General features: G+C 39.3%; 1 protein-coding gene across 1 annotated transcript in view; it reads left to right on the top strand.

Moving 5' to 3' along the window:
- Positions 1 to 2,710: 2,710 nt before the first annotated feature.
- Positions 2,711 to 24,639, top strand: part of DOCK3 (dedicator of cytokinesis 3) — a 165,776-nt gene continuing 143,847 nt past the window's right edge. Inside the window, exons 1-4 of the mRNA XM_031058228.1 lie at positions 2,711 to 2,825; positions 10,842 to 10,882; positions 12,717 to 12,772; positions 14,972 to 15,068. Of these exons, the coding sequence (XP_030914088.1) occupies positions 2,711 to 2,825; positions 10,842 to 10,882; positions 12,717 to 12,772; positions 14,972 to 15,068 (309 nt within the window). The remainder of the gene's footprint in view (positions 2,826 to 10,841; positions 10,883 to 12,716; positions 12,773 to 14,971; positions 15,069 to 24,639) is intronic.

Genomic DNA, 24,639 nt, shown 5'->3' with positions numbered 1-24,639 from the left:
ACAGCTATTAGAATTACTTTCTGTAAGACTAAATATATTAAAGTCACCATTCCTGACCATATTTTTAAAAATTGTTCTGTCAGCAATTGAAAAAACCCCCAGTACTGTCTTTTCCTGGTACCTTTCCTTAGCTTTTATTCCAAACTCACCTGTGGTATAACATAGTAAGCAGATATTTGATGTCCAAAGAATTGGTCATTTCTTTCCCAGCTGCATCCTTGATTCAGTAGCTTTAATATAGTAACTAATTGTCATAGGAATTCAGCTGCTGTTTGTTAATTCAGAGCACCTAATGCAATGTTAGTATGCAATAATACTAAAGTTACTGTTTCTTGTTGGGCTTGGCTGAGTAAGAATAATCAAGTTGTTTTTCCTCCATGATTTAACTTTTCTATTGTCTACAACCACTAACACCCACATGTCCCATGGCTGGTGTCTGTCGTGAGATCCATGGCATGTTCAGAACAGATGAAAATGGTCTGGCAACTGGCTTTTAATATTATCATGCCTATATTAATTCTTAAAATTATTAATGTATCTAAAATTACTCTCATAAATGAATATCTTATTACTGTATTAACACTTCTCCATTTTGTTTTCTGGTGTTTTCAAAGGTAGCTTTTTACCCATGGTGTTTGAAATTCCCCTTTTTGAGACATACGTTATTTTTTTTAGGGGTTTTGTTGGTTTGAATAAAAAATCACATTTTAATACAGGACTTTGTGGTATTTTGCAAATCAACTTGTATGTTCCTAATTTGGTAAAATTGTAAATTAGAAAAAAGAAAACATTTTCTGTGTTTAAGGAATCCAGCTTTGTAAAATACTGAAGTGGCAAAAAAAGAAGGAAAAGCCATTGGAGGTTTATGTCCTGCCAGTTCATCATTTCAGTTGTCAGTGTTCCTGCACTTTGGGAGAGGCTTTCAGTAGTTTTTCTTTGGTTGAAATCCATATTTATGATTTCTTCATGGGTGAAGAATGGATCCAGAATGCTGATGAGCTGAGTTTTTGTTGGATTATGCTGTCTGCATTATTCCAGTCTGGAGCCAGTTGTTGTGTTTCTCCCGCCTCTGATGTAAACAAGAATTTAAAGCCTCATTTAACTGACGGTGACTTCTGCTGGGCCATAAGAGCTGAGAGAGCAGTTTAGGCTTCTTGATGAAATTCTAAGTTCTTAACTCTTGGGATTAATCCTGCGTTGAGTCTCATTGGGGAAATGCAAGCATTTGATGCCATTTGGTTCCCTTTAGATCTTTTTTCACTCTTTCTTGTATTGGCCTCATCTGGGTGTTTGCCTGTTGGGTGTAGTTTGTTCTTCCTTTCCCTTGCCCATTATGAAGTGTGTGCAAAGAGTTAAAATGCAGTTTTGTTTTGGTGGAAGTTTTGTCTCTGTGTTTCTCATTATTTCTTAGAAATTCAAGGTTAAAAAAGCCCTGCCTCATGGTACATGGTGCAGGTGGGAGTCCTGGGTTCCATGGTGTTTTCCCCTGGGCTTCAGCCTGTCTGCTTCATGTGCAGTCAGAAGGGACTCATGGCTTTGGCATGGGAGGATCTTTAGGGAGGAGCTGGACTCAGCTGCTTGGAACATGGTGCTGGGAGCTGCAGGGCCATGGGTTTGATTGCTCTAGGGGCCATTCCCTTGAGTTGGACTCAGTGATCCTGGTGGGTCCCTTCCAACTCAGAATATTCTGTGCAATGTGCCTCCATCACATGGGAGCACTTTGACCACAGCTGGAGTGTTTGCATTCCAAGGGGAGTGAATGTTCTCTTGAATTGGAGAAGAGGATGGTGCCCACTGGGGGTCACTGTTTCAGCTCGTGGAATTCCACTTGTAGTGCTCCGGGGTGTGGCGGTGGCAGGGGAGCTCTCCTGGGTGTGTGTTTACCTGGAGCAGGGTACTGGAGTGCTCGCATTCAATCTGTGCCTGGGAGAGTTTTTAATGCTGGGCCTGGGGGACGTAGGACCTTACGTGCAATTCACCCTTTATTCATGTTTGAGAGAATTACCCATGTCCATGTCCCTCTTGTATTTTTATAAATATAGCTGAAGACTATATCATTATACACCGTGAATTTTTAAAACTTCTTTTAGCAATCGAGTTTCATTTAGTATTTGTATTTATTGTGTCATTATTTTCTGAAACATTAAGGTGGGTTTTTATTTTCCCTGGTTAATGAAAATTAAAGATACTTGGAAAAGTAAGATGTGTTGTCTTGTTAGATAGTGCTTATGAAAAGTACAGATTCTTATGGATTCTTTCATATATCTGCTTAAATAAAATCTATGGTATTGTAGGATTTTTGCAGTCTATTAGATACACAGATGATATTTGAAATAGTTTGAACTTGGAGAAAAGTAATTGCTGGAGTTGATTTCCTGTTTTAATCTCTGCAATTTGGGCAGCCTGTTCCATTGATGGGTTGTAGAGTAGAGTAAGAATTGTGAGACAAGGAAATCCTTGTATGCAATATAAATCAGAGGTTGCTGATTAAAGTGATTACAAGCCTTGCTTAATTTAAAAATATTTTTAAAAGCTCAGCTTTTATGGTATTGTTGAGCTTAATTTCCGATAAGGGCCGGAATAAACACACCTGATCAGGAAAAGTTGGCTGACAGGTTTTCTGGGCAGCTATGTAAGAGCTATTTTTATGCAGGGAGTGAGCTCAAGGGCTATGCTTAGAAGAAAATTCACACAAAGATCCAAGCCTCATATGTCTCTCTCTCTTTTTCCCCACCCTCCAGTGATATGCAGCTTCCGAGGAACTGTTCCGCAAGGCTTGGTCCTGGAACTAGGTGAAACTGTCCAGATCCTGGAGAAATGTGAAGGTAAGTGTGATGTCCAAGAAGGAACCCCATTTTCCATGTAAGAATATACCAATATCTTAATCTAGCAGATTTTAATAAGTTCTTTGGAAATCATGATGCATCAAATCAAAGCACTTGAATAAAACCTACTCTGACCCACTTTCCGTAGGAAAGGCTGAGTGCTCTTGGCACTAATCCAGTCTGATAGGGGGTCAGTGTGTTTGAAGTTAACCATCTGTCCAGAAAATCTTGAACCCTGACCTGATTGTTGTATTGTAACTGGGTCTTACACTGAATTTTCATCATGTGAAGTACAGAATCAGTATCTTTTTTTTACTGTATTTTCTCAATGTTACTGTTATGCATTTCTATTAAGCGTATGAGTTTAATTACTTAGAAACATCTGAACAGGTTGAAAATATTAGTTATTAAATAGATTAGCAATACCAGAAAAAATGTAAAAAATATGGGTTTAGGGGGATTTTTTTGAATTCATTTTGATATGTGTTTTTGTACCTAAAGCAAAATGCCCTTGTAAATTTTATAGTTCTTATGTGGCTGGAGATGTCTGTGTGTGAATAAATCGAATGTCCTAATGCTCTGTTTTATTCACAATGAAGAATGTGATTGAAGTTGTATGTAAAAGGAAAATTATTCCTATCCTAACGTTCAAGCAAGTGTTGTAAAACGTGTCTGGTGAAAAATAGGTTGACAAGATACAATAAGAGTACATGTTTCACTGTAGTCTGAGGTGGAATAATGTAACCTTATTCCTGAAGTGCTGAACAAATTCAAAACCCAGATCCACAAATTTGAATTCCAAATTAACATTCCACAAAGTTGTAGATGTGGGTTTTTGTTTGTTCATTTTAAAGTAATTTTTCATCTCCAGTGTTAATCTTGCTCCCCAGACCTTCTGCAGGCTCTGCTTTGCCTCTCATGCCTAGAACTGTCTTTTGCTCTTGATGCTTTTTCTTGTACTCAGGTGTTTGTTTTCCCACTGACTTAACTCATCACAAACAGTCACCTTCTCTATGCTAATTTTTCTAGTAACATACATTTGTAAAAATTCTCTCGAATGAGAGCTTTGCAGTGCAGTGGAGAAAATTGCCCACAAAGAAGCTTGCTGTAAACAATCCCATGCTTTTTTAAAAACCACAAATGCTGTGATGGGCTAAGCTGTGCTCACACACCGAGGGCAGATTGTAATTATTCTACCAGGTCTTGTAAATTAGAATGTGGTGCAAGCTCAGGAAAACAGTATCCCTTTGCTTAGGATGAGATAAATCTAAGGGAATTAAGCACTGTATGTTGCTGAAAGCAGTCATGGTATTTTCCAGCCATTTCTGGGAAATTTTTAAAATTGGGATATAAAAGTATGATCTCCAAGGAGCAGGTTTTTTATGGAAAAGCAAGTGGATAATCCAACTTGTCTTTACAGTGTTAAAATAATTAGGCTTTGACTATTTCCTTTGCTGGTAGTTTTGAGGATGATTCCTCAAAAGCAATTCATGCCAGTCTTCAAATTGCTGAGAAAGGAGGTCCTCAGACAGGGTTTTCCTGGATGGAAGATGGTTTGTACAGAATTTTTTTGGTTTTGGATTTAAGCCCTCCATCCTGTCATTTTGGTTGATGTGCCTTTACCATGGACTTTATGTATAAAAAGATAGATTAATTTTGATAATAACATCTGGAACTCCACACTATGAAACTCATCTGAATATTCAGATGGTCTGTGCTGCAGCTTTTGCATGTGTGAATTATGCAAAAAAGCACACTAAATGTGCAAAGCAGACTCTTAAAAGGGGAAAAAAAGCAGTTGCTTTTTAAGCATTCTTGTCTAAGTGGTTGTTTAACAGGGTCCTCTACTTCTGCGTTCTTTGCTGGAGATTCTTTTGTGTAGACAGACTGGATAAAATAATGTTAACCCACACAAAATAAGGGTCACTGCTGTGAGAGTCACAGGAGATCCATTGCTGTTTCAGCTTCACTTCTTGAATAGTTTATGCATAATTGTCTGCAGCAGGGATTTTTCTGTCTGGGTTGAAAAGATTCACATACACGAAAACTTTTAGTGATGTGAGCTATGATTTCAGAGACTTGCTGGAGAATTCAAGGCTGACAAAGATTCAAAGAGTAGCTGTACTTGTGAATGTGCTTATTTTTAATCATAACTTACTGAATAACTGTATTTGTATTATAAAAGAGCAAGTGCTCTTCTGTAGTGATTGGTATAAGAAGCAGTCCATGCTTTTAGAGCAATTGAATGAAAGAGGAGGGAATTTCCTATTTCAAGATTCTGGGTTCCACTGCCTCTAAGTTTTATTGATATTTGCAAAGTAAAGAAACAAATGTAAGTGAATACACACACACCCACATACATGTATTTATCTCTAAGGTTAATAAATATAAATATAACTACCAACTGATAACATGTTAAAAAGTATTGTGGTTGTCTATGCCTTTTTTAAAGGAAATAAGAGTTGTCTTTTTGAGTTTGGATCTTGTTTACATGCTTGAAATTGGAACTTTTAGATTTCCCCAAATTTGTGTGCCTGCTCCTCTGTGTGCCTTCATACCAAACCACAAATATCTAAATCACTGGTTTTTAACCCTTCCTAGGTCTGACAAAGGCCTCCCACTGCCCACTGTTCCAGTAAATAAGACTCATGGACCTGGTACCTGCCTTTCTCCTGCAGCTGCCAAAGGCTCCACCTGTGTTTCCATCAAACACACACCATCTGTAAAGCACGAGGTGTTCCAGGGAGGTTTTGTAGTTACTGCTTTCACAATGGACTCTCAGATCCTCCACTGGTCTTACTCAAATGTTAGAAATGTTTATCAAGGCACCACTTGGGCCTTTGCTTGTCATTCGCAGCTTTCCCTCTGTCTGAGCCCTTCCACTATGATCTTGGCACTGAGGTAGAACTGAAACACCAAGTGGAGTTCTCTGCTCTGCCTGCCATGCCTGGAGGAGCTGGAGGGGTGTTAGTGTGGCACTGGAAATGCTGAAAGATGGAGTTTGCTTTTGTCAAGTGGCAAACAACTCCTTGTTTGAAACACACGTTTGGACTGTGCATTCTAAAGAACATTCTGTCTTTCGAGTCACATGGCCATTGCCCTGCCACAGGCAGTGGCTGTCAGGAACTAGTGGCATTCAGACTAAATTTAAAATGTCTGTTTTGTCCATTTGGTTTTATTGCTAGAGGGCAATTTTCTTTAGATTAAAAATGCTATAACTTCAGTAACTGTAATTATTACCTTGAGAATTTTGTATATTCACTGAAGAACAGAAACACCAGCTGATGCCTGAAGCACCAGTTAAAAGAATATTATCTTATCCATGCAAATTCTGCCAGCCACACAAGTATTTATCTACATGGTTTTCATGTGTGTACATTAATTGTGTTTTTAAACCATGCAGAAAATATATTTAAAGTTATTCCAGCAGTGATGGCATGGTCAAAATAAGTGTTTCTGGTATTTGGAGCACTTAAGCAGCAGATATAACTTGCAATTGGGGTTCTTTAAAAAATTCTTGATGAATTCAATGTGCTTGAGAAGTGATGCCTTTGCCATGCTTCCAAGCTGTGCCATACAGATGAGGGAGGAGTCCCACTCCAGGCTGTCAGTGCTGTGGGAGCCCTGCAGGTTTCCTCGCATCTGAGGCAGGAGCTCACCTGTGGCTGCCTGGGCCTAAGTGACTCTTTTCCAGTCATTTGTGTTTGGCCTGAGGAAGATGTCTCCAGTGAGATATCCATTTTCCTGTTGGTTTTTCCCCCGCTTTTCATTCTTTTTTCCCTCTTTGCATTTTGTGGGATGTGCCCATGGAAATGAAGCCTCTTGGGCTCACACCTCTGCTGTGGCAGATCTTGCCCAGTTACTGAAAGTCACCTTTCAGAGCCCAGAGTGGCTTCTGACAGCCCTCTGGCCAATGCCACAATAAAACACATGCCATCTCTCTTTGCCTTTTGGCATGGTAATAATGCAGTCCCTGGCAGCATTACCAGCCTGTTCCTGTGGCTCTGCTGGCCCCAGGCTGCCCCTGACGTGGTGCAGGCTGGCTGGGCCAGGGATTCAGCTGCTGCTGGTCCTGCCTGGCATGTGCAGAGCAGCCAGCTCAGGACAGAGCAATCCAGGCTTTGGGAAACTTTTGCTGAGCACTGCTCCTGTCCCTCTCCTGGGTCACTTTGGGTGCCTTCAGCTCAGCAGAGCAGTTCACATGCAGATAACAATGTAAAAGCAATTGTTTATTGGATTGTGTATGCAAAAGACAGCTTTGCTCCAGGTGTGAGGGTTACTCACATTACTGCCAAGTACATTTATTTTTTGTAGGACAAAGAATGCTCGAGTTCCTGTAGCAGATTTAACTAGCAGTACTTTATTTAAGAACAAATTTTAGCTTCAGGATTTACCATAAATACTTATATAATTTATTTTCAGAATTTTGTTTGTCAAGGAATTATATGCAGAATTTCTTTTTTCCTACAGTCTGCAGCTCATGATTCTTTACTTAACTCTGATACTTGAGCATTATTTTTCTGAAAAGTAGATCAATATCTTTCAATTAGGAACCCTTTTGCTTTTTTGTAACTGAGTCCTCTAAAGGAGTGAGCTGTTTCCATGTGACAGACCTCTTGTGGTTTAAGTGGAAATCTGAAAAAGGTTATGAGATGGCTTTTAGAAAGAATATCCGGTTTCATTCAACACACTTTCAAGTAAAGATCAAAAAAATCACTGGTAGCTCTTCCAGTCACTGAAATGAAGAGGTTGAGATGTGCAGGACTGCCCCAGAGCTACTTGTGTAACTTAACTAGGGCTGCACTATTGCTGAGACTCCTGAGTGTGACACACCTTTGGAAAGAGGGGTTTTCAATCTTTGTCCAACAGTTTGCAGATTCTCTAATGTGGCTTCAGGTTCCCCCACTGGGTTTCCACAGGTACAGGTAGTTTTAGAGTGGCATTTCTGATAGACCAATTCTTGGTTTTTTTGAGCCAAATGAGTGTGTGGTATGGAATATCCCTTTGGTTGATTCAGGTCAGCCATCTCAGCTGTGTCCCCACCCAACCTCATTGCAGGCATGATCATTGTTTCACATTAATTTATTCACAAAATTCTTGTCACTTTATAGCTGTGTTTTTCTCCATCTTGATTTTAAATCCCATCTTCAGCATTTCTGTGAAGTCAGTACCCTCTGAAGACCATGTGTCACTAAATGCATGCCATAACTCTGAAATATTACAAGTTATTATTTGCAGCGCAGTGACACCTAAAGCCGTTGGTCAGTGTTGTGTCTGACCAGGGAGTGCAAGTTGGGGTCACAATTAGATGAAGCATCTGCCTTGGCTTGATGACTATTGTCATTAAATCCTCCAAAACAAATGCTCTTTAAGATAAATGATTACATCAATATTAATGTGTTTAAGACTAATTCCAGAATGCAGGTTTAGTTCATTTTAGGGAATAATGTAATGCAGATGCAATTTTCTAAATGTGCCTTTAAAAAAAGCATTGTACCTTTTCCCATAGCTTTCACTTTGTGATACAGAATGAGTTGTGCATTTTACAATGTGGGGCTTTCAGCTTCTGCTGAGCTCTGTGACTGTCTCTTGCTTGCACAGAGTTGAAGGAAACTCAAAATAGAGAGAGGTGACTTTAAAAAAATTTAACTACATTAAAAAAGATAAAAATAAAATAACAAGTAAGATCTGGAGAGCACAATTTATAAGATTAAAGGAAATTGAGCAACTTCTCAAATATATGAAGAAAACTACAAGAGGGAAGTCAACAAAATATTTTCCATGATGTCCAAAAGAAAAAAAAAAGTCCAATATTTAAATAGAACCAAAGAAAGTTCAGGTTGTAAGGAGAATATGCCAGATTTCCAAGTACTATACCAAAATTTCACATGTTACCTGCAGTTTTACTGGCCAGTGTTGATCTGTAAAAGAAGTTTCTTCTAAAAAATTGCCTGTGCAACACCAATGCTTTCAAATGGGACTGTGTGGAGTGGCAGAAATAGAGTTTCCTTGGCATTTGGTGCAGAAATACCTTGGAATTTAGGTTTTACACGTGTGGATAATTTTCCACAGAAAAGGAGTGCTGTGTTTTTCAGCCCTGATAATAAATGATTGGATGCTGTTTAAACCAGACTGAATGTGAGGAGAGATTTAGAGACATGGCTTGGATGAGCTGGGTGATTTCTCAGGGTCCTTCCTTGCCTGTTTTTCACAACTGTGTAGACACAGAGCTTGTAAACTTTGAAAATTTGTTTTGGAATGAAGAACAAAAGCTTCAGAATTTAGCTAGGTTTTTGTTTACTACCCTGCAGATCTAGATTATTGATGGTCATCCCCTTTACTGGGTTTTGTTTTTTTACTGGTCTGTTCACAAACTTGGATAAAACCACTTCTTTTCCCCATTTACCAAGAAGTTTGTCATTCTGTTTGCCTTAGAGCTTAAATGTCCTGTTATTTCTGAAGTACAGACTGTATTTAATATTAGTAACAGTGAATCACAGGATAAATGCATTTATTTTTTCTGTGACCTTAAAAATATGAAGCATCTGTTGCTCAAAAGCAGGTGTGGGCACAGTTGTGTGGAGTTCTAGAAATCACTCATGTTAAGGATCTGTATGTGTTGTTTGTGCATTTATGTTTATATTGATATGATTGCCCTAAAGTTTGATCAGCTAAAATGAATTCAAAACAACAATAGTTTATTTTTAAGATATAAACAATGATGTCATAGGAAAACAAATCTTTGTGTTATGTCCTATCTTCATGAGAAATTTGTGTAATGAAAAAGATGGATTTTAATTTTTACATTTTTCTCTACTAAGGTTTGCAATTGTCTTGAATTCTTCAGTTATTTTATTTCATATTGACTTAGATTCTCTTTTTAAAACAAAATAAAAATTCAAGACTCTCAGGCTGCCTTTAAAGCAAATTCAAGACCTTCTTCCCCACATCTGATCCTCTCAATGAGACTCTTATTATAATTCAGCCAAATCTGAAGTCATTTTTCTAAGAGAGACAAAATACCCAGTTCCTTTGTTCTGTTCTTCTAGGAAGTCAGTGGGAAAATGAGAGCCCTTTTAATGGGATTTAGCTGCTGTGGAGTGTTGGCTGTGGGCAGGTGAGGGCTGTGCCTGGCTGGCACTGGCTGCAGCTCTAATCACACCTGGGGGCTGAACTTGGCTTGGGCCTGGCCAGGTTTGCCCAGGAATTTGGGGTGGCCAGGGAGGGCCAGGGCCCCTCCCCAGACAGGCACCACTGTCCCTGCAGACCTGGGGCTGTTCCAGCTCCAGAGTGTGCTGCTTTTCCACTCCTCACCTGGGGAGGATTTCAGCAGCTTTATTCCCAGCTGAGTCCTGCAGTGACACCACTGTCACCTGTGAGGAGCAGCAGGAACTGAGTTTTTCTGTTTCACTTGCAGCTTTAGCAGCTTTGTATTTTACTCCTCATTTATTGTCCTGTCTGGAGCTGTTTCTTGATGGGGAATACCAGAACAATAATGGGGTGTGTAAATTAGATCCTAAAGCCTGTTCTCTACTCGGGCATTTGTAAGACCAGACATATGCAAAGAATTTATATTTGTTTAAAGCACATTAGAAATGTATGATAATGGCTTTTGCAGGTTTCTGAAGTCTGGAGATTTTGTCAAGATAAGCACTGCAACAAGACTCATGTGCCAGCCTGGAAGAAAAGTGTTCAGTGCAGACTCTTCCCTGAGTGCTGAATGAATCTTTGCCACAGTGACTAAGGATTATTAGTATGAGAACTAGCTAATCTGCTTTTATTCCTGGTGGGAAGAAACAAAAGCATTGCTGGTTGTTAAGGGTTTGTCATTATTGCAGAGCAAAATAAAAGTAATTTTACAAAAAGCCCTAACAAAAAAATATTGTAAAAATTTTACCTATATGAGGCACAGCTGGTTTTTTAGATGATCTCAGTAACTGCATAGTTGTAGTCAGTTTGCTTCTGTGTAAAGACAGCAGTGCCACAAATACTATAATGTGTTTTATCTGGTTTCAGGTTGGTACAGAGGTGTTTCCATTAAGAAGCCCAGTGTCAAGGTGAGCATGAATACATTCGTTAATCTAATGGCAGATTAAATCTATTTTAATGTTGCAATCCAGTAAACTTTTAATTTTTCTTCTGTAACTTTTTTCATGTGGGAGGATTGGATTTCTTTTTAAATTGAGTGATACTCATTAATCACTCAAAGGATCAGAAACCTCTCTGACATATAACATGTAATTTTTTTCAACATATATAAATCTCATCCAGTTTGATGCTCTCCACCCTACTCCCCTAAGAAAAGCATAGGTGGGTGATATTGCATTGCTTAAATGCAGCATTTTAAAGAACACATTTAATAAATTGAATTGTTAATCTAAGAAAACTTTGAAAAAAGTCTGTTGAAAAAGGATTTTGTAAGTTGTTGGGGGTGGTCTCATATTTTTACAGTTTAACAATTTCATTTGGTTATTTGCCAATTTTTCCCATTGTTTTTGCTCTTGGAGAGCTTTTTTGACTGTTCTGGTATGATTGTGTTTGTGAGGACGTCTAAGTTTTTTTAAATGTTTGTATCCAAACATGCCAATAGGTGCTTCTATATGAGCTTCACTTTATTTATTATGTGTTGGTTTAAATATTGCTTGCCTTTAAAGAGAGAAGAGTACCAGATTCCTCATGTTTACCTAATACCTATGTATTATGGAATTTAAAATGGCCTGTATTACATTGACATGACTATGATACTCTTTTAATGAAATATCTGCAGTTATTGTGTGTTGGTACTTCTGCTTGTGTATATGTTCAGTTTTTATAGGAGAGCCCTTCAAACCTTCCCTGGTTTCTTAGATACCAGGAATAAGCAGCATTAACCAGAAGTGAACCAAACAAGGAAGTGAAGTAGCATTCCTTTTCTTGCTGGATTTTCATGTGGCTGAAAGCAAGCACATTTACTCTTTTCCTGATGAAGCCATTCCTCTTAGATTCACCATTTTTCCTTCTATAATTTTAGTCTTGCCTATGAACAAGAAAGAATTTTCCTTAGCATTTGGAATCTTATGTACTTAATATTCCTTTCAACTTGCCTCGCCCCCCACCCCAAAAATTTTTCTTTTGAAATTGTATGATTTTAAAGCTCTAAAAAGTGAAAGCCCACACTTGATTGCTGACATTTTTGTTAGAGCTGTCAGCTGGTTTTTAATCCAAAGCTTTCCAATGCTGCTTCTGTATTTCCCACTGAAGTGCAGGTTGCTGTTCTTACACACTGACAGACTTTGCTGTTAGGATTCAGGGCTGTGTGCTTTAGGGAGAATGTGGAACACTGGGAAAAGGTTGGATTAAATTCCCTTTTCCCCATGTCTCAACACACAAGAGCACACTGGCACAGGCAAGGTCAGAGTCCAGCCCTCATGGGAACAGTAAAAGACAGATAACTGGAGGTGTCCCAAGTGGGTTTGAACAGCTTTTCCTTGAAAGGGAGAAAAACTGACAGCTCCGGGGTATGCAAGTAATAGAATACTTTTGTCCTTGAGGGTTCAATGTAAATTTGATGGTGGGCTTTCAGTTTAATTTGTCTTTTTAAGCCTCTGTCTGTGTCACCCCCAATCAGCCTGCTCTGGAAGCTGCAGGTGCTGTGCTGCAAACTGCAGAAGAGCCACTTCTCTGCTCTTCCCAGGTGGAGGTTTGGTCCAGTGTGGTGTCCTGGTCTAAGACAGATTAAAAGAGTCAATTGTTACTAATCCGAATGTAGAGTTGTGACTGGCAGCTTTGACACAGTGGTTGTTTGGGGGCTTCTTAATAGATATATTGGCGGTTATTTATTGTGGCCTAGGTTACCAATGCTGAAAACTGCAAATGTATTTTTCTAGTGGACTGATTTTTTTTCTTTTGCAGGGGATTTTTCCTGCAAATTATATTCACTTGAAAAAGGCAATTGTCAGTAACAGAGGGTGAGTATTTTTCCTTCTTTTTAAGAAGTTACAGTACTTTTTATCTAGAAGGGAAACAAAGAAATAATTATTGAAACTTACAGAGATGTTTTAGTTCATTGTATCTTTTTTTGTGTATGAGGGCTTGAAAATTAAATGTAATTCTACAGAGTTGGGAGGTGGCTTGTTTGTTTTTAATATAGCAAGAATCAGGTCTGATGGTTACTCTGCTTTGGCTCATAAAATTGTAACTTTAGAGGTATCATTTGAAACACGTGCACTTAAAGAACTCTACTTATATTCTTCCATTTCTGCTTGTTCTTTCACTGGCAGAATACTGTATTTCCCTATTTGTTATGGAGGCACCAGTCAGTAGACAGCCCATCTTAGCTGTGTTACCTTGAATGTTTTCCAAAGGATCCAGCCCTCCCACCTCACCCAAAGAGTCACTGAAGTGCACTGCTGAAAACTTCTGCCCTTCTCTTTGTTTGCATTCCTGTGTTGCTGGCAGTGGGTTTTTTCAGTCAATGGGAATAACAACACTGGTGGAAATGTCACGTATAGGGAGTTACTGACTGGGGGCTCTGGAACCTGCAAAGTTTCCTGTGAGATTGACTGAGACTCCTGAAATCAATGTCTTGTGTTTTCACTGCTGCTTTTACTTGCGTATTCCAGATAAAGGCTGCTGTGGGGAGATTTATAATTGCAGTGTTTCAGACAGTGACCTGAGGCAACAAATTAAATGTGGAAGTTAAAATGTATTAAATGGCTCTTAGTGAACTACCTGTAGAAAAACAGGTGACTTCTGATAGTCTTGAATTGTAGATTTGTTCCCAAAGGGCCTCAGTAAGGGCAGCTGTAATAGTGATGCTTCATCATTTTGGGGTGAAATAAAATGCTGTATATTGCATAGAATAACCACTCCTAATGTGTACTGCCCTTAGGGGAAGGAGCAGTTCCCTGTGATGTGCAGTTAATTAGTCCTTGATGTTAGTTTAGAGTTTGTGAAGGGCAACCAGTTCAGGTTCTTATTAGGAAAGCTGATACACTGTTTAGAAGTATCAAAGCCCTGTGCACCAATTGGCACCACAGAATGTAATGCAGTTCTGAACCAGAGGGGCATGGTTATTTCAGGTTTTGTTTGAAAATTCTTTATTTCAGAATATATTTCAAGTGCCATTATAAGCACTTGTGAAATAACAGAGCATGTGTTGAAGCTGGCAGGTAGTGAACACCACACAGCCCTGCTCACTGTCCCTGCCCTCCCCAGACGTCCCTAGAGATTTACAGGGACTGTCCCCAGGGGTGGAGCAGCCCTGCTGTGGGGACAGGTTGGGGAGAGGTGGGGCTGGAGAGGAGAGAACACTGCACAGAGCTGCTTGTGCCCTTTCAGTATCTAAAAGGGGCTTGTAAGGTCATGGGGACAGGGCCTTTGGCAGGGTCTCAAGGAATCAGGGATGATGGGTTTACATTTAAGGGAGACATTTTAGGCTGTGGTTTTTAGTTTGCCCAGGGAGGTGGGGGCTGCCTCATCTCTGGAAGTGTTCAAGGCCAGGCTGGGTGGGGTTTGGAGCAACTGGGACAGTGGAAGGTGTCCCTGCCCATGGCAGAGGGTGGAATGAGATGAGCTTTGAAGTCCCTTTTTAGTCCAAGCCACTCTTGTGGTTCTCCTTTAATGGTTTTGGAATATCTTTAGCACAAAGGAACAAGTTTTATTCTTTTGATTAGAGGATAGATCCCCCAGATTTCATCTGCAGTGTTGAAAAAGCTTTCTGGATAGGACATGTTAGTAGACAGCAGGTATTTTGGGTAGTTTTGATATTGGCTAACATTATTGAAGGGGGGGAAGGGGGTAGACAGGCTTAAGGAAGGGACCCAAATTGTGAAGGACCCCACTTTACAGGCAAGCTAATTTAACATTCTGTAGTAATGAAAACTTTTCATTGACCTTGATTACAATGAAAGTATGTCTTTTGAACAGGTAACAAGGAAATGCTTCACATAAGCTTAATCTTGTGGAATGTAATGGAGGAGCAGTAGCTGTGACTCTGGGGTTGCTTCAGTTTTACAACAGACCAAATGATCCCCTTAAGATACTCTCTTTATGTTGAACAAATTCAAGTTCTGGAATTCTACAAATTACTGCACTTTTTACTGTCACATTTCTTTTCCTACCTTTTCCAAGGTACATCTCCTAATTTCCCCCCTGTTTTTCTACAGGCAATATGAAACAGTTGTTCCACTTGAAGATTCTGTGGTGACTGAAGTCACAGCGACGCTGCAGGAATGGGCCGTGCTCTGGAAACAGCTGTATGTGGTAAGAGCAGTGCTCCTCTCCTTGTGGGCACATCTCTAATACCCTGGGAGGAATGTTGCCTGCCTTTGTGCATTCAAAATCCACCAGAATCAATATCAGAATTGTTGGATTCCTTGTATTTAATGGGGGCTCCCCAACTGCAGAATAATGGATCATGTGAGGGTCACATGGACTACACTGGAACTTTCTGCAGTTCTGAAATTCTACCTTCAGATCTGAAAATTCCATTGTTATAAAAAAAGGCAACAATTTTAAAGTGCTATTAGGTATGTAAGAAATAAAAGAAAATAATATTTTTGTAAGTCCCATCAAAGACTTCAGAAATTATTCAGCACAGTTTGTAAGTAGTTGTTTTAGTGTCTAGAGTCTGAAAGGAGAGCTCAAACTATGGAAGGTTTTGTGCAATTGTTCCTCCATAAATTAGAAGTAGACACTAGGGTGTGTTGAGTTTTAGACACATCTTTTTTATATAATTTTCAGTTGCTGCCACGTAATGTCTCCTACTTCTGCTTTCATCCCTCTTCTTCTTACATTTTAATAGCCAAAGCCCATAACACAGCAGATAAAAAACTTGAGCATTTGAAGGTATTTTTTCCTGGGTTTTATTTTCTCTTTTTAGCTTAGTAATTGCAAGCCTTAACTGTAGGATAAGGATCAAGAACTGTAGGTGGTCTAAGCTTGCATTTCCTTCCTATCCTTCCTTTAGAGAAATACTTCTACACAGAGCTGCAGGAGCTTTGTTTCCTCATTTAAACCTGCAGTGACAACAGTTACTTGTCTAGGAAACCAACCCAGGAATGATCCAGTGGAGTGAGTCCAGCATAACCAGCAGTGTTCTGTGCTTCAAAAAGCAATCAACTCTTATGAAATCATAACTGGTCCCAGTTCTTCTATGGGGTCAGATGTCCCTGGAGGTATTCTCTTGGGAAGGAGCATCTGATCTAATGCAGGAGGGGTATGGAACAGGGTATATATCATGTTTTATACCGCTCTTTACACCTAGTTGTAGGGGGATAGAATGTAAGAAAATAAAGATAGTGTAGAAGGTAATCTTACCCCTAAGGAGCTGCAGCTGGGCCAATTAGCAAAGATGAGGAACAGGCCTGACTCTAACAGGCCACAGCTGTAACCAATGAGAAGATGATGCTATAAAAGAGTGAGGTGGCTGGTGGAGAAGGGGACTGGAGTCAGGTGGCTGCTTTGTGAAGAAGAAAGAGTCAGTGCTCTGAGGAGCTGCCTGTGAGAAACACCAAGAAGGTGTGAAACTTTTGTGCTAAGGAGACAACAGTATGGAACCCCTGCAATAAGATGACAACACCTAGTACTCCTCCTTTTTCCATTGTATATACATATCTCTCTGGGTATGGGAATAAAGTGATCTTTTCTGTTTTCTTCCTGTAAGATTTTTTTTCTTCCCCCTTTCCCTAGTGTCAGCTGAAGATGACAACAGTAATATTGGCAATGGTATTAAATTGGAAAAAGGGGAATCATTTTACCCACAAATGAGCTAAGCTTCCTTTCTACTAAAGTATTTCTTTTTTATTGTTAACACCAGTTCCTTGAGGGGAAGGAGAGAGAAAGCTCTAGCTATAAACTTTCATTTAGTGATTTTTCTTTCTGGGACTGCATTCTATTGTAGCTCATTATATTTCTTATAACATTGCGCAAAATGTTATTGTATTCTTAAATAACAGGGGAAAGAATTTACTGTTCTCATAGAACTTTGGAAGGAGGCATCTGCCCCATGACAAAAAACTGGCATAGCTTCTGAGCAAAAAACACATTGTTTTGTGTTGTGGGGTTTTTTTTCCCCCAAACACTTAAAAAAATTAAGAATTCTAATATAGAAATAATCACAGAATTATTTGTATTGGAAGAGACTTCTTGAGATCATCAGCTGCCTTCTCAAGCAGGGTCAGCAAGACCCTGACAGGACTGCACCAGCCAGGTTTTGAGCTCCTTCTGAATGGAGGCTCCCCAGCCTCCCTGGGCCAAGCTGCCACTGTTTGAGCACCTTCAGTGATTTCTCATCTCCACTGATGCAGTGCCACAGCTTCTCTGGCAGAACAAGTGACACCATTGTTAAGTGGGTAACTGACATTTGTCCTGTCTGTAGGCTGTACATTGGAAGCCTGAGGAAATGCACTGAGGTGCCTGTGGCAGAGCTGGGACTAGAATTTTATCCTTGGTATTCAGGCTGTAAGCTATGTAAGGACATACCTTAAAATATATCGAAAGACAAAATGGAAATCCTTGTTTGTTGTTGGATCAGCACCAGCAGAAATTTTTATTATTCCCAAACTGTAACAAGAATCGTCTAAGAATTGTAATTAATGTTATTTATCATGCTGCTGTGCCTAGTCAGCTTTGTAGAATGTTTCTTACTGTAAGGGAAATTCAAGTGCTGGTTGTTGCACAGACACTCTCAATAGGTCAGTGCCTGCAAAGGGCCCTTCATTGGTCAGTGGGGCTGCTAAACAACATGAGCAGCCTCTCTGAACTTCTCTAAATAGGCTCAAATGTTCATCTCATGCTTTTTGGTGAACTCCCTACGTGGATTATGGTTTGAAAGACCAAGTTTGTTTCAATTAGAAATTCCCAGCAATTACCTTGGTCGTATTGTGGAGGTGCATTGTAAGGTTTGTGTTTGTCTCTCAGTGAAACAATGGGAGCTGGGATGTAATACCCAGGAAGCCTACAGTGATTAAGTTTTTGTTAAAACTTAATCTGGAGAGGGATGCTATGTTGTTCCAAGATAAGGAAGTTCTGCTGACAGAACATTGGAGGGAGGAGGTGAACAGTGAGAAATGAGAGGGTGAAGTAAAGCACAGCTTTGAGACAGTTGCAGAAAATTAGTTGGTGTAAAATATTGGGAATCTTCCTCGTTTTCTTCTGACCACAGAGAGTCTGTGCCAGTACTGGGAATAAACTGTGCGTGGGGAAGCTTGAATGGGTTTGAGTTACAGGAGTTGTGCAGCAATTTTAGTTTAGATTTCTGAGAAATGTATATTGGAAAGGTTAGCCTGAGATCATTGCATTGCACAGGGCTGTGATATTCTTTAAATTTTTGCTATCAAGGTGAAAGCCAAGTTTTAGTCTGAGGAGAAAAAGGCATTTGTCCATAATGAGTTCACAGAGAAAGGGCTGTGCCTGAAATGAATTTGAAATAGAAAGATGTATGATGTGTTGTTTGCTTTACTGTGATAACAAATTATGCTCTAAGTAGTTGGATTCTGATCATATAACTCTTTAAATACTGACAAAACAGGAAGTTTTTTTGAAAATGCCAGAGGTTTTCTCCAGTTGGAAAGTAATATAAATAAAACTTGGATGGAAACTCTCAGAATCTGTTATTTATATTGGATGGGATTTTTAGCAAAAAACTATAACCTTGTTAAAAATTCTATGCCTACTTAAAAATAATCTATTTTAAAATAGATTGAGTAATCAGGAATAGAACTTAAATATTTATTATTTAATAAAGGAGTAAATAATAAATATTTATTATTTAATAAAGGAGTAATGATGATAGTGCTTTTATGGTTCTGGGAAGAGACTTTTTAGCAGGGCCCATGGTGGTAGGACAAGGGGTAATGGTTTTAAATGAAAAGAGGTCAGATTCAGACTAGATAAAAGGAAGAACAATTGCACTGTGAGGGTGATGTGGCCCTGGCACAGGTTTCCCAGAGAAGCTGTGGCTTCCCCATCCCTGGAAGTGTCCAAGGCCAGGTTGGACAGGGGCTTGGAGCAGCCTGATGTGTCCCTTCCCATGGCAGGGGGTGGAGCTGGGTGAGATTTTAGGCCCAAACCATTCTGTGATTCTATGTGAACAGCACATTTTCCCCTATTTCAGTGTGTGATCTGTGTGCAGACAAGGCAATGTCATGCCACTGGAAAACGGAAAGCAGTTCTTTGCCTTCTGATCTGTATCCAGGTTGTATCCTGGATCCAGGCTTCAGAGATGAGCACTGAAACAATGAGAATTAGTGGGCACTTTCTGGCAAAAAAAGCCACTGTTCTATTTGACCTACTTGGTTTGGGTTTTCCTACTTTCACTGCTATTGTAACAGTCATTAGGAGGGAGTTCACTGTGAGTGTGGATCTCAGAATTTAAAGTCTGTACTACATAGCCACTGGAGTTGCTGGTAATGTGGGTAGGGTTACTGCTAACCACAGCTGGCCAGATGTGTGTGTGTTTGCACACCCTCATGTGTTTGAGTGACGTCAGTAGGTGCACAGGCCCAGTATCTTGTGAGGTTTTTTGACTGGCTCCAATAATCTCTGTTGTTCTTTTGATTCATTTGGACACCATAACTATGTTCTTCTGTGGAAGCCTAAGAAATGTAGAAGAAGATTTTACTTATTGTTTCCCAGTATTGCAAAGGCAATAAGCAAAAGATGCCAGTGATTCCCTTCCCCAGTCCTGTACTTAATTTGGAGTGGAGGAGAAAGGAAAAATGAGATTATTGGTGTACCACTGTAAGCAGCTGAGCCTGTTCTTGTGCCTACTCCAGAGGGATGAGGAAGAGAGAGCAGAAAAGCAAGAACAAACCTTGGGGAGCCTTGTTGAGGCACAGAGGTGGATAAAGATGCAAAATGGCATTTGTTACAGTGGAATGGGTATGTGCAGCTCTCGAGTAGTTGCCCACACCAGTCTACTGACTTCTGTTGAGACAGCAAAATGATACCAGTAAGGTTGTTAACTTTCTCTCTTACCCTGTATGTGTTGATAAGATTTGTTATTTTTATACTACTTCTAAATAAGGGATCTGCAAGTTCTCAGTAAGCTTTTGTTAATTAGGTCAAACAAGACTCCTGTGAGTTTTTAAGTCAGCTAAGGAGATCACTGAAACACACTGTTGGTGCACAGTAGCTATTTTAACTGTAAAAAAATTCCTCAGAGTCTAAGTTGTGATGTGAGAACTATTTCTGTTGAGAGAGCAGATGACTGTGGAGAGACCAAACATAATTGCCAATTTAGAGTTTGGTCAGATCAATAATGTTAATTTGCTACTTTTATGCAAGGAGGAGAGGGGATGTGTGCGGTGGCTTCTTGTCCACTTTCAGGAGTAAGACCTAATGGTGTTGGGAATAGGTGGAATTTTTGCCAGCTCAGTGTGAAACCAATTTCCCATTGGCTCCTTTTAAATTTCCTGAGGGATCCTATTAAGGAACAGAGTGGGTAGCAGGACTTGGTGCAATTGCAGCTCTGTGATTTGAGTGGTTTGGGGTGTCCCTAAAATTGAAGCACTAGTTAAACCTCGTCTTGAAAAATGCCATTCACGGAATCACTAAGGTAGTTTACTCTTATGGGGAGGGTTCTAGGAGACATTTTTATTCAGTGAGATGTGCTTTGCTCTGCATCTGAGAAAACATGGAATTGCTGATGCATTTTCTGAAGTATGTAGGCAGAAGAAAATGTGACATGACCTAAAATGGATGTGCTGTATCAGAAGGTCTCCCTTCAAGGAACAGAATTTCTTCAAGTCAAGGCTCAGCATATTAAATACACTCTTAAATTCTGTGCAAGCAGACTCCTGGAAAGATGAGGTATTTGTACCAAGACAGATGTACAGAAACGGTACTGGTTGTATACATTGCCCTCTTTCCTCTTTCTCATTTTCATGTTATTTTCAAGGTTACCTTGAAGGAAAGTTCCTTTAGGATGGTTGTTCAGATTTGTGAGTCATTTTAAAAGAATCTGAAGAGCTTGTCTGGCCTCACTTGACATTAACAGAGAGACTCAGAGATACCACTTGAGAAGACAGGACTCTGGATAATAGTGTTCAGCAGTGGTATGGATATTTTTATGTCTTTCTATGTTTGGAGTGAAGGATGAATCTTCATGGAGTGACCAGGAACTCAGATGGGAGTTTGGAGCAGCTGATGGTCTCATTAAGTGCTGCATAGCATATAAGGGAAACTGAGAGTAAATATTTCCACTTCCAGGAGCATCCAGTTCTTCAGTTCCTCAGAGGGAACAGCGCACTGAGAAATCATCTCATTGCTTAGCAACTGAATCTGAGGCTTTTAGCAGATTTGTTATTTGATTACTAGAAAATAGTTGAAGATTTTTCTTGATTGGGTTGTGATGGGTGTGTGCAGAATGATTTGGAGAATGCAGAATAATGAACACTTCAGCATTGTATGCTGAAGGTGTATATTTTTATCATTCAGTGTCTTCACTCATGAAGGGGGAAGCTGGAGATAAACCATGGAATGTTACAGGTTGGAAGTGACCTTCAAATATCATCTGGCACAGCCTTCAGTCAGAAAGGGATCCTACATGGGATTATGGAGCATCTTGTCCAAATCCAGTGAATGGTTGCTTTTATTGAAAGGTGTTTCTTTCTTACATTGGGATGAAAACTCTCCTGGTGCAATTTACACCCATTGCCCTTGGTCTTTTCCCTGTGTCTCCTTATGGACAGAGAGCCTCCATCCTCTTAGGGAGGCTGTGCTGGTGCTGCAGTGCTGGGATGGGATTCACAGGGAGAAAGGACACAGCTGCTTTTGCTTTTCCTCACAGGCCAGGATCTCCAGTCGTCAGATCATCTTTGTGCCCCTCTCCTGGACCTGCTCCAGTCTGTCCCATCTTTCTTGAGCAGTGGGGACCAGAATAAAGACCTCATTGTATAAGTGTCATAGTGTGATTTATATCTGCTCATTATCTTAGGCAATTAGAAGGTTTTGTAGGTAAGAAGGTTTTGTAGGTAGAAGCTTTTGTGCTGCTTGGGTATGTTGAAAAGTTGAGTAGAAGCCCTTCTCTTGCTGTGTCAAATTGAGACTTGAATTTACATCAGTTTATTAGCTATGGTTTCTTGGAGGTCTTTAGTGGATGCCATGACCTCTCTCTACATTTCTTCCTCAGAAGAGCGGGATTCATGTAGAAATTACACTTCATATTTATTAGGTTCCTGCTATAAAATGCAATCCATTTCAGTGCTTCTCCTCTTAGCACTAACTTGCTGAAGTTCAGTTCAAGTGCTTTATACTTTAAGGTTATAAAAGGTTCCCATAATTATTATTTTTTCTTTCCTTAATTTTAAGAAATTTTACGTAGTCAGTTTCTCCTAGTGATTTGTGGAAGACTCTGAGCTCTAAGGAATTAAAATAGGTGTAAGTTTTTAGGAGAGTAAAGTAAAATTTGTTTGTAAGCAAGTCTATACCATGAAAATCTGAAAATCTATTATAATTGATTTGAAAGTTACTTTGCTTTGAAGACCACAGGATGCTATGGCAGTTTATTGGGTTAAACAACAGTATAACAAGGAGCCGTATATGCAGTACCTTTCATTTACTGTCACATACAGATTTATGGTATCATTTAAGATTATTAGGATCAACTAGACAGTTTTTATGTATTTTCAAACAAACAAAAGGTTGACTATAAAACAAAAACTCTGAACTATCAATCAAACTGTGTGGGAGGAATATATGTTTTGAGTTACCATGGAGATGGATAGATTTTAATAGATTTTAGAAGTAAAGACAGAATTAAATGTAAGTCACCTTCTGGTGTCCTTTGCAAGTCCTACTGTGACAAATGACATGCAGGGTGTTTAGGGAAATGTTATTTAGTCATTGATATGGGAATCATTGACATTGATAATATGCTCTTTTATTTTGGTAAATAGAACAGTAGTTGTATTACTGATGCTGACATTCATAGCAAATTTTGTGAGGATTTGGAGGGGTTTGTTAGATTAAATTTTTCAAGTATTAACTGGTTTATAGTTAACAAAGAACTCTTGCCTCTTTCAATAATATCCAGCGTACATGATGCAAACAGTGCTACAGTACATCTGTAAAGTTCTTGTGTGATATTAAAACATGGGAGTTTGATTTTATTGAATGTTGCTCTAAGACCAGCTGGGAAAAACCAACAAGGAAACAGAATTTACTCTGGGGAGACCAGTGGCTGACCTGCAGATGATTTCAAGCAGTCTCTTTTGCACTGTAAACACACTGAATGTTGAATTGCATTAAGTAAAGGAAAGAAGGTTTTAATCAAAAAATTGAACAGAAGTTTGAGAGTTTCTGTCACTGGAGAAAATCACCTGAGCTGGTCTGAGTCTGCTGGTGTTGCAAAATTGCATTTGAAATACAGGTAAGTGGGAGTGTGATTGGAGTTTAGTATTCCAGAGATGTATTTTGAGAAAACACAGCAGTTTGGTTTGGTTTTTAAAGAACAGAAAATTAAGAGTGGGGGATAAGGGCTAGTAGAGACTGGCAATCTGACTTTTTTGGAGTGACTGAGCAAGGTGCTGTGCGTGGATAGGGCTTACAAAGGAAAAGGCTGATCATCCCTACTGGGTATTTTCTGGAACTAAAAAGACAGTTTGGGCTTAATTTTGTAGAAGACAGAAATTGTTTTTCAGTAGAAAAGCAAAGAGCATCTGTCCTTTTGGCAGCCTGGATGGCACTGTGGTCCATGTGGTATCAAGAAGTGTCCTTCAGTCTTATCCTGATTTATGCCACTTTCTACTGTTTCTGTCCTTAATACAAAGAGAGAAAAGGCAACTAGCCTGAAACAATTGTGGTGATTAATAGTTATTGTAATTTAAATGTATATGTACATAACAAAATGATATTTGTTTTCTAAGAGGAGTGGGTAGCAGAAAGTTTCACAGGTGAGAGGGGTAGGAAAATCAGTGTTATATGGATCAGTGTAGCACAAGTAGACTAAATCCTTTGTGACTGGAGTGACAGTGAGCAAACATTGTGGCTGCAGCAGTGGACAGCCAGCACTTGGGCTGCCAAATCTGATTACTCTGCATTGTTGCATTTGGCTGGAGAGGAAGCAGTGGTTGATAAACAAACAGGAATAAAAATGCATCTCAATTTAAAAACTCAGTAGTAAGGCTGGCAAATGGATAGACAATTAATTTTACATGACATATTAAGGTGAAATGAAAATATTAAGATTATTGAAGACCTGTTTCCTCTTTCTTATTTCAGCTTCCATCCACATCATTGGATATAATGTAGGGATAATTGGTAAATTAAAACTGTTCTAGAAGTATAAGCAGGGTGACAAAGGCAAACATCCAAGAACCAGAGAAATGCCAGTGTTCCCAGTCCAGTCTACTTTGTCCCTAAGGGTTCTGATAAGAACTTCAATCTCTCTGTAAAACCAAAGTTATACATCTCTAGTCTTGCATATGTTTTCATAAAAATATTGTAGGTTTAAAGCATTTGGATGCTCAGTGTTACACAGAAATATTAGGAATGGGAAATATCTACCTTTATGGTAAGGTTTGAATAATTTTTAGTGAACTAAGCCCTAGGAACTGTATGTTGAGCCACAAATGGCAATGAAACTCTGAAGTGTTGTTCCTGGGTCAGTCAAAATAAAGAGATTTTCTGGATGTGGTCATGCAATCAAAAACTACTGGAAAGCACAGACAGCAAGGCTAATTTCAGTTGTTGTTCATCCACATTTTCTTGAGTTCTCGACTTTCTCTTTGAGCAGACTTCTCATAACAGTTTTTTGGTGACTGTTGGAATGAAGAAGGGGAAAATTAATAAAAATTTTATCTTTGGAAACTGCTCACATAATTTCTTAAAT

Source organism: Geospiza fortis, unplaced genomic scaffold (assembly GCF_000277835.1).
Source record: "Geospiza fortis unplaced genomic scaffold, GeoFor_1.0 scaffold78, whole genome shotgun sequence".
Classification (NCBI taxonomy): Eukaryota; Metazoa; Chordata; class Aves; order Passeriformes; family Thraupidae; genus Geospiza; species Geospiza fortis.
This window is presented reverse-complemented; position numbering and strand designations above follow the sequence as displayed.